Here is a 16,143-nt window from a genome sequence, read left to right as displayed (position 1 = left end):
CAAACTATAAAAAAGCATTGCTGCACATTTCCATGGGATTGTGCGATAATGGCCAGGAAATTGTTAGTGGGCGAAGAGGTTGGTCATTGGTGTTGGCACCAGCCGGAGCGGGGAACTTGAGCCTGTATGATTCGACCAGCCACGAGCCACGCAATAATAAAACCCACTGAAAGCTAACTCAATAGCTCTGTTGCGGGTAAGTTTTTGTTCACATGATGAGAGGAGCTAGTTATTACGAACGAAAAGTGCTTCCTCTATCATTGACCTGATCCTGAATCTCAGGATTCAGCACTCGCAAACAAATAACAATGAAATGTACAAGAAGGAATTTATGTCAAATGGAGCGGAGCATGCCGCCGTTTAGACTATATCTACAAGTCCCTTAAGTTAAGCGTGATGGAGACCAGTTGTAGCGTGGCAGTTATGAAATCAGGGTGGTGGGAAGAGCTGTATATCAAAAATGCAAAGTCTATCCCAAGTTTCAGCGACCGAACTGTTAGAGTGCGGTAATGTAGGGAGTTGATTAGAGGTGCGAAATCAACCTCGTCGTAGGTCGGCTTTTCTACTATATCAGTTTAGGCTCCCTATACACAAGATTTCCCAGTAACTATCAATGTTATGAGTTCTCCCAATTATGGACTAATGATTCCATTGACGATATAATTGATACTGAGGGAACGATGAATACAAAATGGAAGAGCAAAGGCGCTACAATTCACTGCTCATTATAAGAGATTACACAATTATGTACGATGACGACGAAAGGGTTATTTCCGCCATACTCTATAACACACCACCATCGTCCTTAGAGCTTGAATGAACCAGAACTTTGCAGCGCAAGTTAAAACTACAGAAACTGCTGAAGCTGCATTTTTTTGTGCCTAGAGGTCGGCGACGTGACTAGCAGTTCATGCCTAGCATCCTGAACTCGGTGGTATCTCACTACATAAAGGTAGTTATGCTTCAAACACTGCAACCATTCATTTGAAGTTGGGCTCTTTTTACTCTCAATTGCATATGGCCTCGATATCTCAACCTTAAACCTTTAGTTTGTCGCTCCAATTTGGTAGTCCTGCCAGTCTATCTAACAAGTTAAAGAACTCGCAGCATACTAGGGAGAACTTGAGGATATCGGAGGTTACAATCGGTTCTTAAATACCCAAGATACGATGCAACCTCCCTCAATGATCATGCTCAATCCTTCTTTAAACACATTAAATTTAGGTAGGTACCTACGTTTGCTTGACGACTGCATGTTCACCTAAACGGCAACGAGGTACAATCATCTTTGGCTTCTTGGGGACAGGTTCTTGACTGTCATTTGTCTTGAGCAAAATGCAAACTTTATTTTCTTACAACAATGGAACATTTTACACACCCGTAAAACTTCAATGATTTGGCATATGATCTGATCAAGAACTTCAACAATCATGTAAAGTTTGTAACTTATTTTACACAGACCCCGATTTATCCTATCTACGACCTTTTTTTCGAGAGATTACAAACACATGTAACAAACAGCCCATAAACTTGGTTGACTAGCATGAATTAAGCCTCAACCGGTCCCTGACTCCTTGTCTTTCTAGCAGTTCTCCCAACAGGAGCCTTCCCAAGGTGCGACTGCTTTCTCGGACGACCGGGCTTCTTGGGGGATGAGCTGCTGCCACCATTTGTGTGTTGACAAGCTCCCTCCTGGCCAGCAATTTCCTGTTTGCTAGTTTTAGCTTCCGCCTCTCCTTGAGAATACTTAGGCACAAGTTCAGTCTTCTCAACTTCCAACTTCCCTCCTCCGTCTTTCGTCTCCCCTTCGCCCTCAGCCTGAAGACCCTTCCAAGCGCTGACTCCCTCCCCGGTATAGACCTTAACTTTCTTCTCTTCCGGCTTGTGCTCCTCACTTTCTCCAGCACTGTCTCTTGCTCTGTCAAACGCCTCTTCAGCAGTCCGCTTACCAACAAGAGCCTTAGCTTTCTCTTCCGCCTCAGTTTGCCCCTCCTTAACTTCCTCTCCTTCAGTCTTCACTCCTGAAGCAGCCAGCACGGGAGCCGACTCCTTTGTCTCACCACAAATATCCTTCATTTCCGTGTCTCCCTCCTCTCCCTCGCCCTCAGCCGATTTCTTCGCCTGCCTCGGGGTAGGCGCCACGGGGCCGGGCTGCTCAGCACTAGGAGCGTTTTCTGTCGGCGGTTTCTCTTTGTCTTCCTTTTGAGCTGCATCACCCGCTGGTCCGGACCCGGTGAGTTCGGCATCCTTGACTGTATTGCCAGCGTCCTTCCTGGCAACATCTGCGGCGGTAGCGGTAGTAGCGGCATCTCCAAGCGCAGCGGCACCTTCTTTGACTAGAGAAGACGCAGCAGCCTGCTCGTGGGATTCATCGGCCTTGTCCAACTGCGTTGGCTGGTGGGTGGAGGGAGGATCTGGGGCAGGTATCTCCGTCACACTAGTAGCCGCCGTGACAGGAGGGCCTATGGAGGGTGGGTCATTTTGCGAGAGCCATGGAGTTAGCCTTTCTCTTTTAATTTCGACCGGAGCTTGCTGGGAGGATGACCGAATGATACTTGGTCACAATTAGAAGGGTTAACTCAAGATTCTTGAGGGAAGTGGCCATCCAAGCTATAGGAACTCAATTGACCGAGAGGCTCAAAAAGCATGGTGGTTAAACTCCAGTTGAAACAGAACACTCTATGTGAGATCCTTTAAACTGAAATAACGCTCAACCCAGAGTGTAGGCGCTTCGCAATCGCGCTCACCTTGGTTTTCAGCCATGGTCTGGGTCGTTCGGGAATGACGTAAGAGGTCCCTTCAGAAAAGAGGGGTCAAGAACAGCACATTCACAATTAATAAGTCAGTCTTGTAGAGATCATCAATCGAGTGGTCTCCTCATCTATCCGTCGATGCCTACTCGGCAAATGAACGAATTGGAGTAGATGAACAAGGGTGGTAGAATTGAGTTCTAGAGGGAGATTGCCAGAGTCAGAGTCAGTCGGGGTGTCGTGGAAATTTGGATTATTGTCCGACGACAGAGAGAAAGGTTGGTATCCATGGATCGTGTGATGGAACCCTTATCTCCATCAGCGAATAGGAATCTCTACGACACATCTCCAGGAGTCCGGTGTTGTACTGTGCACTCACACACATCCATAAGGGCATCAATTGACAGGGCACAGCCTGGCTGGGGCACAGAAAAGCTTACTCACATATGCACATGTGACATTGACAGCATATGATATGTGACGTTACCTTCCTCTTTAATATATTCCGAAACGACAAGCCTTAGATAAGCAGCAGGCGTTACCTTTGGCCAACCATCTCCAATAGGTAGATCACACACTCTTACGGAATCACCGGACTTGACGAAACTTGTTGCTATCGTCCATGCGGACTTTATCGCCATTACGGGACACTGCACCGATTAATATTCAGATTTTCCATAGTAGCTCCCAGCTTCCAGGCTGCCGGTAGGAAGTCGGAGCGTGGAGAGCATCAACTACTCTCTCTTCCGTAACAAGACCTTCCTCTTCTATAAAAAAAAGCCGCCCAATGGGCCAATTGACGACTGTGGCATGTGGCTTACCGCTTACCAGACCAACACAATGGGGATGCACTACTGCGTACTGTGGAAGCTCAGACAGTACAGCACATCAGAGCAGGCAATGGAGCTGTGAGTGGCGCCGGTAGTGTATGCAGTTTGAAAAAAAAAAACCGACCGACTGCCGGTCGGAAGGACACTACGGGATCCGGAATTCGGGCACCCGACGTCGTGCTGCCGTGCTGCCACGCTCGGTTCCGTGAATGTATTGGACCTAATCTGTAACCTGTCAAGCAGCCAGCAAACACCCCGGGATCTGGGATCCAGCCCAGCCTTTCAGCTCGAGTAATGCGTGATCATGACTGCATCGATGGAGCTTCTACTCAATAATCTTTAGCTTCGACGTGGAGCCCAGCTGGGGCTAAGGCTGGGAAGCACAGCCGGCACCGTGGAAGCACACAGTCCGACTCCCGATGGGCTCCATTCTCAGTCTCGTGACTGGACATGTGATATGTAGTAAGGCAAGCCCCGGTTCGTTTCCGCAGCAGAACCTAAGTTACTTACTGGTCGCGCTGCGCCACCATGCACTAGCCATAACACTCGTCATCGTCACCTCCCTGAGCAGCTAGGAATGCACTTATAATCCGTAGTGTATGCACTGCTGAAAGCGAGGGAAGATTCGCTTGGAGCTAGGGGTCGAGTTAAGGTTGTTGGATACAGGGGTTTTATCGTCTATCGTCCTCCCACTTTCGTCCCGCCACAGTTGACGCATCCCGGCAAAACGGTACGTATCAGCCTCTGGCGGTGTCCACCCAAGCTTTGGGGAGTGGTAACAGCAATGTGCCGAAACATGAACTACTAAAACGGTTCGCTGTCACTACTGTACCCAAGGAGAGCGAAGCACTCCATAATGCGTTGTTTTGGGTCCAAGTCGGACTCTTGGAGGGGATCTGATAAAGAAGAGAGCCTTAAGTTGAGCAATCAGGTTGATATCACCCTTTCTGTAACGGCCAGGAATCATCAAGGGCCAGAGCTATCTCAACTCCCAATCGTCAGCTGTCATTGATACCCGACGAACAGCCTCAACAATGCTCAGCTGCTAGCTGGGGCTTTAGGTAGGTAGAACGCCGGCACATACATCCTAGTCCCAACTCCGACGCCTATGGCCAGCCACTATCGCCGTCCTGAAGTTGAACAAGGGTACAAGTCACATGTTGGGATGGGACCGGTGAGAGAGGGCAGATTTTCCTGTGGAGGGCACGTCACCGACAGCCGTCCTGTCCCCCCACATAGAAGCCCAAAAGAACAAGAAAGAAGCCTCATGATGAGGCAAGAGAGAATCGAGCAAGCGGATAGGGTACCAGTAGTCAGGTAGCGTAGGGAGAGTCTCGCGCTGGAAGCGCACTACAGTCCTTGGCACGGCCCAGTGGGACCCCGCGATACGCGGGTAAGCGATGTGCGAGTACGTAGCAAAGAGCCAAAAGCCAAACCGTCAACGCGGCTGGCAACTTGCCAGCCCAAGAGAGATACGCCAACAAAAACAAAGCTCAAAACCCTCCGCCAGTTGTTGAGGGTAATGCATGCAGCCAAGAGCGACTCGCACTTCGTTGTTAGCGTGGCTGGGGACCACGTGCCAGCGTCGGGTACAATTAACTGGCCAGGGGGTTCCTCGACTTTCTGCCTAGTGTAAGGTGTACGACCACGGCAGCGTAGAATGGCGCTCCGTGTGTCCAGCGCGAGGGAAGAGAGAGATGCGAGAGATGCGTAGAGAAAGTGTGCGGGAGATAAGTGACCGTAGCTTGGAAGGTGGTGGTCAAGAAATTACTGGCGCTGAATACTCATTACGGATGACAGCGCGATGCGGAGTACTCAGTAAGGCGAGAAAGTTCTGGACTTGCCTGGGCGGGGGAGGGGCACTCAAGAAGAGGCTTTGCAGCGATGAGTGGGCGGGTTAGGGCCCGGCAACCCCGGGATCAATTCCAGCGATTCAACATCTCCGCTGTTAGATGTAACGTCTATCGAGGGGCATCCCGCCAGGCGCATCACCAAGCCCTTTGGGGCATCCTCTCGGCCGGCACCAAGGTATTGAGAGTGCTCTTTCGCAAAACCCTTGCTGCGTCGTTGCCCTATCAGCTGCCAGATACGTGAAAATTGTGCGCAGCGTGCAGGGCGGCACATGGACAAGACTCTTGGCACCTTGGCATTTTCTGGGCTTCTGCGACCTTCTTTCGAAGGTCAAGAATGGCTTGTTCTGTTGAGAGAAGCTGCGAGGGTTCCCTGAACGAAGGCTTTCGACGCGAACTCAGATGGGGGAGCACCGGGGCCCAGAGCGCTCGGCACACATTTCGTTGCCACCGGCCTGCAGCTTATCGCCCGTGTCAACCTTCGCCCACAGATGCTAGGGCGGTGTCTCTCCACTTTGTGGGGAGCTTTAGGTTTGCTCCTCCAAGCTAAGCCGCTGGAGCGTAGCGCTCTGAGGCTGGCGAGCCAGGATGTTGGTCTTCACAAGCCTCTTGGCTCAAAAGCACGCAAGATGCTTCCCTGAGCTGGTTCGGCATGTGTCGGTGAGAAGTGCCTTCGAGCGGCCGGGCAGCTGTCGAGTTCCGTTGCTGCGCTCCTGGCACAGGAATCTGAGATGGCGGGTGGCGTCCCGCTATTTAAATAAAGCTGGCCCCCGTCTACCGGCTTGTTTTGCCATACGTTCCTTGCCCGTGCCAACTGCCAATCCACTTACACCCACAATTCTAAGACACCGGGCTGTAGGTAACCAACCACGCGAATTATAGCAGTGTGGGCGCCGGCATTGTGGACTAGCACCTCACAACAGCAGCACACCTGCTGCGAAGGCGCCAATTACTGCCACCCCCCAATGAAGAAGCATTCTGTCCATCGTCCGAGGACCAGATATAGCAACCCATCTCCCCGCCTCGTCGTTGTCAGCACCGTAATCCCGACCCTCGCCCTTGTGTCCGATGGCTGCCGAGTTCCCCAAGCATCCCTTTCTGCTTTCAATCCAGGAGGTTGAGCAGACTCTTGGTACCAATGTTGAGAGGGGCCTCACCTCCGCACAGGTAGCTGCGTTGCAGCAAAAGTACCCCAAGAATGAGCTCGATGTGGGTGGCGGCATTGCCTGGTACACAATCTTCATCCGCCAGCTATGCAATGCCATGATCCTCGTGCTCTTCTTTGCAATGGCGCTGAGTTTCGGCGTCCAGGATTACGTTGAAGGCAGCGTTCTCGCTGCGGTCATTGTGCTCAATGTGTCAATCGGCTTCTATCAGGAATATGGCGCCGAGAAGAAGATGGACGCCTTGCGTGCTCTCTCGTCGCCTAGTGCTAATGTCTTGCGCGATGGCAAAATTGAGGTTATTCCAAAGTAAGTGTTTCTCCGTCAGCCGGCGATATCAGCATTGCAGCCAGGAAGTGCTTGGTACTGACGTCATGAAGCTTCCAGGTCGTCCCGGGAGACATTGTTATCATGAAGATGGGCGACACCGTCCCCGCCGATGTGCGCCTGTTCGAGGCAATGAACTTCAATTGTGACGAGTCTTCGCTGACCGGAGAAGCCATTCCGGTCGAGAAGAGAGTTGAGAACAACATCACGGTTCCCGGTACCGACCGAGTCGCCACTAGCGAGGAGGAAGTTGGTATTGCCGACCGTGTTAACATGGCCTATGCGACTACTGTTGTGCGCAAGGGCCGTGGTCGCGGTATCGTCGTCGCCACGGGAATGGCCACTGAGGTGGGCAAGATTGCCGCTTCCACGAGCAAGAAGAAGCGCAAGCCCGGTCGTTCCATGAACTGGAAGAAGTATGGCAAGACCCAGCCTATCAAGGGTGCCGCTCGCCGTGCCTATGACTTCTTTGGCAAATTCCTGGGTTTGACAGAGGGCACACCGCTGCAGATCAAGATGGCCAAGCTGGCTTACTTCTTGTTTTTCTGCGCCCTGTTGCTCGCCGTTGTTGTCTTTGGCGTCAACAAGTTTGTTAGCCCGCTGCCCACTGAGGTCATCATCTATGCCATTTCGACTGGCATTGCCATAATCCCAGAGTCACTCGTCGCTGTATTGACCATATCCATGGTCGTGGCCACCACTGTCATGCGGAAGGCCAACGTCGTCGTTCGTGACTTGTCTGCACTCGAAGCCCTTGGTGGTGTCACCAACATTTGCTCCGATAAGACGGGTACTCTCACGCAGGGCGCCATGATTGTCAAGAAGGTCTGGCTGCCTCCCTCGACCGTGTATAGCGTCAAGGACTCGACCGATCCCAGCAACCCCCATGCTGGCAAGGTCACTGTCTCGCAGACCGCCGATGACAAGGGCGATGAAGAGAAGCGCGATTATGACCAGGAACGCACGACCCAGGCCATTAAGTTTGATGTTCCCGACGAAAAGTTGAACCCGAAGCTACAGGAGCCAAAAGAGAGCCAGGCTGAGTTAACCCCTGAGCTGCGTCTGTTCCTGCTTTCCGCCGCTCTGTGCAACCTAGCGACTGTACGCTTAGATGAGACGGAGGACCGCTGGAAGACGACTGGCGAGCCGACCGAAATTGCGCTGCAGGTCTTCACCCACCGCTTTGATCGCGGCAAGAAGACGCTGGAAAAAGAGGGATGGAAGCAGGTTGCCGAGTTCCCCTTCGACAGCAGCATCAAGCGCATGTCGGTCATCTATGATGTGCCCGCCGACCATCGCCTTGGAGACCTGCTGAATGAACACGACAGTGTCGTGTTCACTAAAGGAGCTGTCGAGAGGATTTTGGATTTGTGTGACTATATTGGTATCGGCGAGAACCAGACTCCGGTAACACCCGACACGAAAGAGAAGGTCCTTCAGCAGATGACTCACTTTGCCTCGCTGGGTCAGCGTGTACTGGCTGTCGCGTATCGTCCCTGGAAGGGTCGCTACGTTCCTGGTAAGAACGATGGCGTTGTTGTAACTGAAAAGGTCACGAGTGCCACCACAGACGAAAGCGAAAATGGCAGCAGCGACAGCAATGACGAGGCTGCCCGTGCCGCTGTTGAGACTAAGCTCACTCTCCTTGGCCTAGCGGGCATCTACGATCCTCCGCGTCGTGAGACGTCTCCTTCTATCTTCGACTGCGCCCAGGCCGGTATCAAGGTCCACATGCTCACGGGTGACCACCCCGAGACGGCCAAGGCCATCGCCAAGGAGGTCGGCATCATCCCGTCGAACTATGGCGTGCTCCCCGCTGGTGTGGCCGACACAATTGTGATGAAGGCAACCGATTTCGATAAGATGACTGATGAAGAGATCGATGCCCTGGAGGAGCTTCCGTTGGTCATTGCCCGGTGTGCTCCCGAGACGAAGACTCGCATGGTCGAGGCTCTTAGGCGGCGTAACGCTTTCATGGCCATGACTGGCGACGGTGTCAACGATGCTCCGTCTCTGAGCAGGGCTGATGTCGGCATTGCCATGGGCAGCGGTAGCGATGTGGCCAAGTCGGCGGCTAAGATTGTACTGACTGACGACAAGTTCAACTCCATCGTTGCAGCTATCCGCGAGGGCAGGCGCATGTTTGAGAATATCCAGAAGTTTGTGCTGCATCTACTGTGCAGCAACGTCGGCGAAGTCATTTTGTTGATTTGCGGCTTAGCCTTCCAGGACAAGACTGGCTTCTCGGTGTTCCCTATCTCTCCTCTCGAGATTCTTTGGATCAACATGGTGACGTCGTCGTTCCCTGCCTTTGGTCTGAGCCGTGAAAAGGCCAGCGCCGAGGTCATGAGGAAGCCGCCGCACGACAAGAAGCGTGGTGTTTTTACCAACCAGATCCTGGTCGACATGTTGGTGTATGGCACTCTGATGGGTATCTGCACGCTTGCAACCTTCGTCATTGTCGTCTTCGGCAAGGACTATGATGGTCTTGAGGGAAGAGCCAGGCTTGGTCAGGACTGCAACCGCCACTATTCCGATTCGTGCTATCCCGTGTTCCGTGCCCGTGCCGCTGTTTTTGCTGAGCTCACCTGGCTCATCCTGGTGAGTGCATGGGAGTTCAAGAACATCCGCCGATCCATGTTTCATCTCAACCCGGACAATAACTCTCGCTGGAGGATCTTCACCGACCTGTACGAGAACCGTTTCTTGTTCTGGGCTGTTGTCATCGGTGGTGTCAGCGTCTTCCCGACCGTGTACATCCCTTACCTTAACCGCGATGTCTTCAAGCACACCAGCATCAGCTGGGAGTGGGGTGTGGTCGTCGGCATGACCATCCTGTTTGTGCTTGGCATTGAGACGTGGAAGTACATCAAGCGCCGGTTCCATCTGCTCGAGGATCATAAGGTGCCTCGCGGTGCTTGGTCGCAGGGTGAAGAAGGCATGCGTCGTTTGCACCGCACCATGAGCTTCCGCAGCTGGCGCAGTTGGGGTCGCACCGAGTCCAAGTCTAAGGCCCAGTCGAGCGGCGGGCTGACGCCGGTCCCGACGCAGTCTAAAGCACAGACTCAGCAGCAGGGCGAGTCGTCGCAGTCACAGACGAACGATAGGGAGCTTCCCCCGGTGTAATCTTGTGCCATGGGATTTACGTTGCGTGCTCCAAACGGGCCGTTTGATGTCGATATCATGAGAGGGGTTTTGGGCAGGTTCAGCGGTATGGCGCTAGAACCCAACAATGGAATCCGCTCCATTCTGCTTTAATTGTTATGATCATGGTTCTTTAACAAAGGTGGATGTCGAAGTGTTCGTTGGATTTGAGGAGGTCGTTTGACCTAGGTCGAGCCACCGATTTCGATACCCAAGGTGTTGTTTTTTTTCTTGATGACCCAGGAGTAGAAAGGAACGTAAAAAGGCCATCGATGGCCATGAAAGTTTATGGCTATGGTAACATGTAACGAGCATATAAGCCAAATTTTACGTTAGTATTGCCATAAGAAGTTCATCTTGTAATTCGACCACTGCGTGACTTTCTCAGAGAGGTTGGGAGGTTGAGACCGGCGAAGGCAAGAGGGGTTGCTGCCGGCTTCTGGAGGCCTCCGAGGGACGTGTTTAAGGGTTAGGGTTGATATCTAGATCTGATAGGGAGCCAGCGACGCGACGTCGCCTTCGCCCCACCATCAAGCGTACCAATGAACCGCAAACGACGATCTTGTATCTGTATCTGTACAGTGTTCTTGACCTCCCCCCTCCATAAACGCCGTCCACCATGTCGAAAGCAGCCGCATTTCTTACCGATCCCCCCTTGGTTGACGATCGCCCCAGCTTTGAGACCATTCTCAAGCACGGTCACCAGGACCTTGTCCAAGCAGTCGCTTTCAACGGCCACGGAGACCGCTGCGCAACCGGATCTGTTGACGGCAAGATTCGTGTCTTCAACCGCCTCAAGGAAGGGATATGGCGCTTGTGCGACAACTGGACTGCTCATGCCGGCGAAATTCTCGAGGTACGCCCGTCTTCATGCACTCAGAGAGACTTCCTCTAATTCATTCCAGCTCCAATGGCTCCCAACAACCGTCTACCCCAACCTTCTCGCCTCGCTCGGAATTGAGGGCCGCTTCAAACTTTGGGCCGAAGACCCCTCCGCCGCCCCCGGCCGTCGCTTCGCTGAGTCGACGCGTAACGGGCCCCTCATTACTATACCATCACCACGCCTGAGCAGTCATCCCAGCCATCTAACGCACTCTCAACACCCTCAACAACAACCTCACCATCACCACGCCCCCGAGTCAATACTCCCCAGCAATCCCCCTCCCACATCGAACCCTCCACAAGCAACGGGTTCGACAACTGCCGGGTCCGGCGCCAAACCTGCCTTCGAGACCCGGAACCCTCGCTCGCCTTACCGCTCCTTCTCTATCAAGCACATTGATGACACCCGCACGACATATCTGGCCCTGCTGTCCGCCGATGGTGGGTTAACGGTGTACGAGAATGACCGTGTTGAGAATCTGGCTGCATTTTCGTTAATGGATGAGTTCAACGTCCTTGACCCGACGGCAGCTACGGGTCCAGGGCAAGCTAGTACCGCCCCTCGAGGACAAGAGACTTCATTTAGGGTGAGGTTCGATCCAAATCCTGACGTGTGTTACACAGCATTACGCGATGGTGTACTCTCCGATGCACTGGGGTTGGTAGTCGCAGTTCAGGATACAGTGAAGGTGTACCGCACACGAGATGCCGTGCGGGCATCGCTTGGGCTGGCAGCTGCCACTAAGGAATTCTACCTTGCCGCAGAGGTCGTTGCAGGGGTACACAGGGGGCTAGTGCGGGACGTTGCCTGGGCGCCGGGGAATATTAGGGGCTACGATATCATCGCGACGGCCTGCCAGGATGGCTTTGTGCGGGTCTTCCGGTTGGATACGCTCTCACCTTCAACATCTGACACCACAAAATTTGCCAGAGAACCCAGCTCAATCGACTTAACCCAAGGTGGTGAACTAGACGACGAAAAGAGGGCCCAAGAATCCGCGCCCGAAAGCCGCTGGTCCTCGTCCCGAGTCCGACGACACGCCACCCGCCGCCAAGGTCCCTCCCAAGACGCCCTAACAATAACAACCTCCGGCCTACGCGCGAGCCTTGACTCTCACAATCACCAGCAAACACCGTCCCGTGAACTTGATGCCGCCGACCGGCGAAGTCGCCGGGCATGGACCAACCAGCCGGGTCAGGTCCGGCACACGTTGACAGAGATATCCCGGCTGGACAACCACCGCACGCCGGTTTGGCGGGTTGCATTCGATGATGATGGACAGATACTTGGGAGTGTGGGGGACGAAGGGAAGCTGTTGTGTTATCGGCAGAAGCCGGACGGGACGTGGGCGAAGAGTAGTGAGATGTCGGTGGTGAAGGTGAAAATGGCTGCGCCGCAGTGAGGGCGTGGAGAGACGTATGGTAGAGTCTATTGGAATTGTGAGAGGGCATGGAGGAGTTGTAAATGTAGAACCGTTAGATACCCGTTTGGATATGATACTTGATGCTGCATAGGGGTTGTATCCACCTGGTAGATCCTAGCCCATGAGATTAACGCGAACTTTAACATGTGTTCTACTAGTGAGCCTACATTTAGTAAGTTAACACACAACCACATCTACTTCTTGGCTCATGCGTCCCATTGAAGATGACAGTTCGTCTAGCAATCTGTCTTCAGAAGTGAAAGTTGTTGGGTATCATTCGGACAGCATGTCAGGCAAAGTTGCGTTTCCCATGCCTAAACAGCTTGAGATGCATCCGAGAACAGCCATGGTATCTGCAACAGATCCAACAAGGTATGAATAAACTGATCGGTAAACATCACAACATGTATCTAAACCTCCCCACTACCCTCCGACTAAGTGCCTCGCCCTGTTCGCTCTCCTCTTCCTCATCCCATCGCCTATTCACTCTCTTCAAATACCACCTCCCCAACCCCGCCAAAACCGCTACCCCAACCATCGCAACCGCACAAACGGCCATCCCCATCGTATAATACGGCGCCTGCCGATCAGGATACAATCTCGTCCCTAACAACGGCCCACACTGTCCCACAGCCTGCAACAACGCAAACGCTGCCGCACCCCTTCTCTGCCCGCTGCTGCTGGCGTGGTTGGTTGTATTGTTCACGCTCCATGAGACAGTCAGAACTACGACGGAGAAGAATCCTATCGCGGCAGGGTAGACCGCGAAATAGCGGATCCAGGAATCAGGAGGGATATGGCCTAGGAGTTTAGTATCGCTCAACGCGAGGATGGTATACCCCGCGGCTGAGAACAGAGCATGGGCGATGAGGAAAGGGGAACGGGCGCCGACCTTATCGGAGGCATGGGCTGTGAGGAGGACCGCTATGAACGCGACCAAGTAGGGAGGAGCGGCGAGGGCTTGGGAGGTGAGTGCCGAGTGGCCCATTGCTTGGAGGATGGTGGGGAGGAAGACAGGGAGAGATGAGTAGGCTAGGTTGACGAGGAAGAGGATGAGGGAGGTGAGCCAGGCGGCGGGATCGAGGAGTGCAGAGAGGGAGTCGAATATGGGAGAGGACGACTTGCTTCGGGAAGAGTATCGTGGCCTAGATAAGGGCCTTTCGAGCTGCAAGCGGTGACGCGCAATCTTCTTTTCACGTTGGGTAAGATAAGATGCTGTTTGAGGGAAATCTGGTATGATGTTCCAGGCTAGAGCTGCGGCGAGAACGGACGGGAAGCCCTCGACGAGGAAGAGAAGGCGCCATGGGGCAATGGGGCTGTGTTCGGCTGCTTTGAGGATGAGCCATGCCAGTGAGGAGGCAAAAGATGTTGCCAAGGGGGCAGCTGCTAATGTTAGTGATAGGATATTGAGCTGATCCCAATGTAGTAGGGCACACACCTGACACAAAGATGGCCGTCCTGAACGCCAGCTCCTCCCGTTTGAAGAAAAACGACAAGTAGAACGGCACTCCCGTGAACCCAGCTTCCCCGATTCCTAGCAACGTCCGCAAGGCAATGAGCATAGGATAGTTGACAGCTACAGCCTGCAATGATGCCGCTAGCCCCCACAAGAACACGATCAAAGCCACATAGACATGCGCCGGAATGATCCTCCACAGTACAGCCATCCACTCAAAGCCAATGTAAGCCAAGTAGAACGCAGTCAACGACCACTCATACCAGTCCTCACGCGGAGGACTGGACTGCAGGTCGTCATCCATGCCCGCAATACGAGCATTGCCGATATCTGCAGAGAGAGTCAGCACACTGTCGGAGATTAGGGGAGAAATGACCAAGATGATGACATACTCGACCGGTCCAGGAAAGCCAGAAGATACAGTCCTGCGACGAACACGACCAGTTTCCGGTCAAACTTGCGTACTACAGCCTGTTCCTCTTCTTGTGTGAACCATTTCCGCGGACTTCGCCACCGGGGAGCAGGGGGCTGTCGTCCGGGAGTGAGTCTTCGTGCAGCAACCCTGCCGGCTTCTTCGTCATCGTCGCTCTTGTATTCGTCGTCTTCGACGTCTGAGATCATTTGAGGGGTGTACTGTTCACCATCGGTCCATTCTCCGTCTTGTAAGAGGGGAGAAGATGCAGAAGTAGATGTCGAGGGGTGTGTTGGCGGCTCTAACCTGTCATTGTCGTCGACATGGCTGTAACCCGAACCCTCATAGGAGGACCCGGAGGTTGGTCTGTTGTGGTCCTCTTGAGCTGTTGTACCCGTCTTTGCCCTCATTCTGTCTTGGAAATCCTGGAAAACATTTATTGGCTTTTTGAGAGAATGGATCAACAGCGAGGCCTGTCAAAGACTGAAGGCGCCGAGACGGAACGAAGGTGAGCTTGGCCGTGGGTGCCGGAAACCATGCAAAGAATAACAGAATCCTTGGCTGAAGAACAATGAAAGCAGCTAGATCCATAGAAACAGTTATAATCGGTCTTCACCAGGCAGAAACTTTCAGTGTCCAGCCCTTATTGTAGAACAAAGTCAGCACATCCTACCTAGCTCTGGCCAGCTCATGTGGTGATATAGCCAGCCTAACTCTTTGCACAAAGTCTGGTGACCACCCGGCGCTAAGCCCAGTTCTCCTGCGCGCGTCTTAACACCGTTGCACAGGAAAAGGCCCGCCACCCGTCCTTTCGAGAACTCATACCTTTACCAAGGCAAACTTAAATGCTTGGGCAAAAGGTCATCTGCATCGTCCACCCCGAGATCGGCGCACTGTCATTGGATCAACTACAAAGAAAAGAAAAGAATCGTAAAGTCAGCGAACGGGAAGCTCCGCGCCCGTAGTTAGCGCTTGCTAGAATGCACTAAAAACATGGGGGCGATGATGTGCTCGGCTCTGCTGATCTCTCAAGGGTCCATGGAGGGGCTCCGCAACATGGATGGATGGGGTCCCTTAGCGGTTTGCCATGGCGGGGTACAGAATGTAACTGGATGGCTACGGTCGGATGGGACGGATGGGACGGATAGAATGGGCAGAAGTGGGCTTGTGTGCAGATCAGATCTTTGGGATGATCGGAGATCTAAAGATGGGCTTTCCCATCCGCCATAACCATGGCCATTGGATGCCGTGACGCCGCTCATTGTAGATGGGTGGACTCCCACTGTTACGGGTTTAAAGTGTACCTTTTGGAGATTTAGCGAGGACAGTATTAACTAAACTGGCCTCAGCCCAGGCAGGCTTTTGCTCAATAGAAAGAGATGAATATCATCTCAACCTATTTCTCTACGTTCATAGTGGTCAAAGTCCCTAATTGACCTACCTGATCGAACAAACTGAACAACCAGGTACAACGAGAAAGCACACAATCCAAGGAAAACCCAGTTACTCTTCTGCATGTTCGCGTGATATCAAGGCCCTGGGTCAGCTGCCCTTCATCCATCCATCCCACATTTCATTCAAACCCCAGCAACACGGCATAACCCCCGCTGACCCATCCACCCGACAGCCCTATAAGAGATTAAGGCAACAACCAATCACCGAAGCAAACCACGTAAGGAGGAGATTAACAGCATTGGCATTCATACAAATAGTTGCTCGAGAAACAAGTACTAAAGATTAATTACCTATACGTTGAAACACAAGCCTAGTTGGCAAGCGGGTCTGGGACGGCAGAGGAAGCACTCATGAGTATACATCTGGCACACAAGCCCAAAGATCTTACTGATGAGGACAAGCGGGACTTTCCCTACACCGTCGAGCTTTATGCTTCTTTTTCTTTCAACT

General features: G+C 52.9%; 4 protein-coding genes across 4 annotated transcripts; 2 read left to right on the top strand and 2 right to left on the bottom strand.

Annotated features, from left to right (window-relative positions):
* Nucleotides 1–1,548: 1,548 nt before the first annotated feature.
* CTHT_0030730 (uncharacterized protein) lies at nt 1,549–2,763 on the bottom strand (the record flags this gene model as incomplete). The annotated part of the gene is made up of 2 exons (XM_006693459.1): nt 1,549–2,462; nt 2,748–2,763. 2 exons carry the CDS (start codon nt 2,761–2,763, stop codon nt 1,549–1,551), a joined length of 930 nt encoding a protein of 309 aa, XP_006693522.1.
* A 3,735-nt stretch (nt 2,764–6,498) lies between these two features.
* CTHT_0030720 (uncharacterized protein) lies at nt 6,499–10,046 on the top strand (the record flags this gene model as incomplete). The annotated part of the gene is made up of 2 exons (XM_006693458.1): nt 6,499–6,902; nt 6,974–10,046. 2 exons carry the CDS (start codon nt 6,499–6,501, stop codon nt 10,044–10,046), a joined length of 3,477 nt encoding a protein of 1,158 aa, XP_006693521.1.
* Nucleotides 10,047–10,683: 637 nt separating this feature from the next.
* CTHT_0030710 (uncharacterized protein) lies at nt 10,684–12,349 on the top strand (the record flags this gene model as incomplete). Its single annotated transcript, XM_006693457.1, has 2 exons — nt 10,684–10,920; nt 10,970–12,349. The coding sequence occupies 2 exons, from the start codon at nt 10,684–10,686 to the stop codon at nt 12,347–12,349; spliced, it is 1,617 nt and encodes a 538-aa protein (XP_006693520.1).
* A 418-nt stretch (nt 12,350–12,767) lies between these two features.
* On the bottom strand, nt 12,768–14,648 carry CTHT_0030700 (uncharacterized protein; the record flags this gene model as incomplete). Its single annotated transcript, XM_006693456.1, has 3 exons — nt 12,768–13,753; nt 13,809–14,156; nt 14,219–14,648. The coding sequence occupies 3 exons, from the start codon at nt 14,646–14,648 to the stop codon at nt 12,768–12,770; spliced, it is 1,764 nt and encodes a 587-aa protein (XP_006693519.1).
* Nucleotides 14,649–16,143: the final 1,495 nt, after the last annotated feature.

The sequence above is a fragment of the Thermochaetoides thermophila genome, assembly GCF_000221225.1.
Source record: "Thermochaetoides thermophila DSM 1495 unplaced genomic scaffold scf7180000011816, whole genome shotgun sequence".
Taxonomy (NCBI): Eukaryota; Fungi; Ascomycota; class Sordariomycetes; order Sordariales; family Chaetomiaceae; genus Thermochaetoides; species Thermochaetoides thermophila.
The sequence above is the reverse complement of the archived record's forward strand: the minus strand, read 5'-3'. Positions and strand labels throughout refer to the sequence as shown.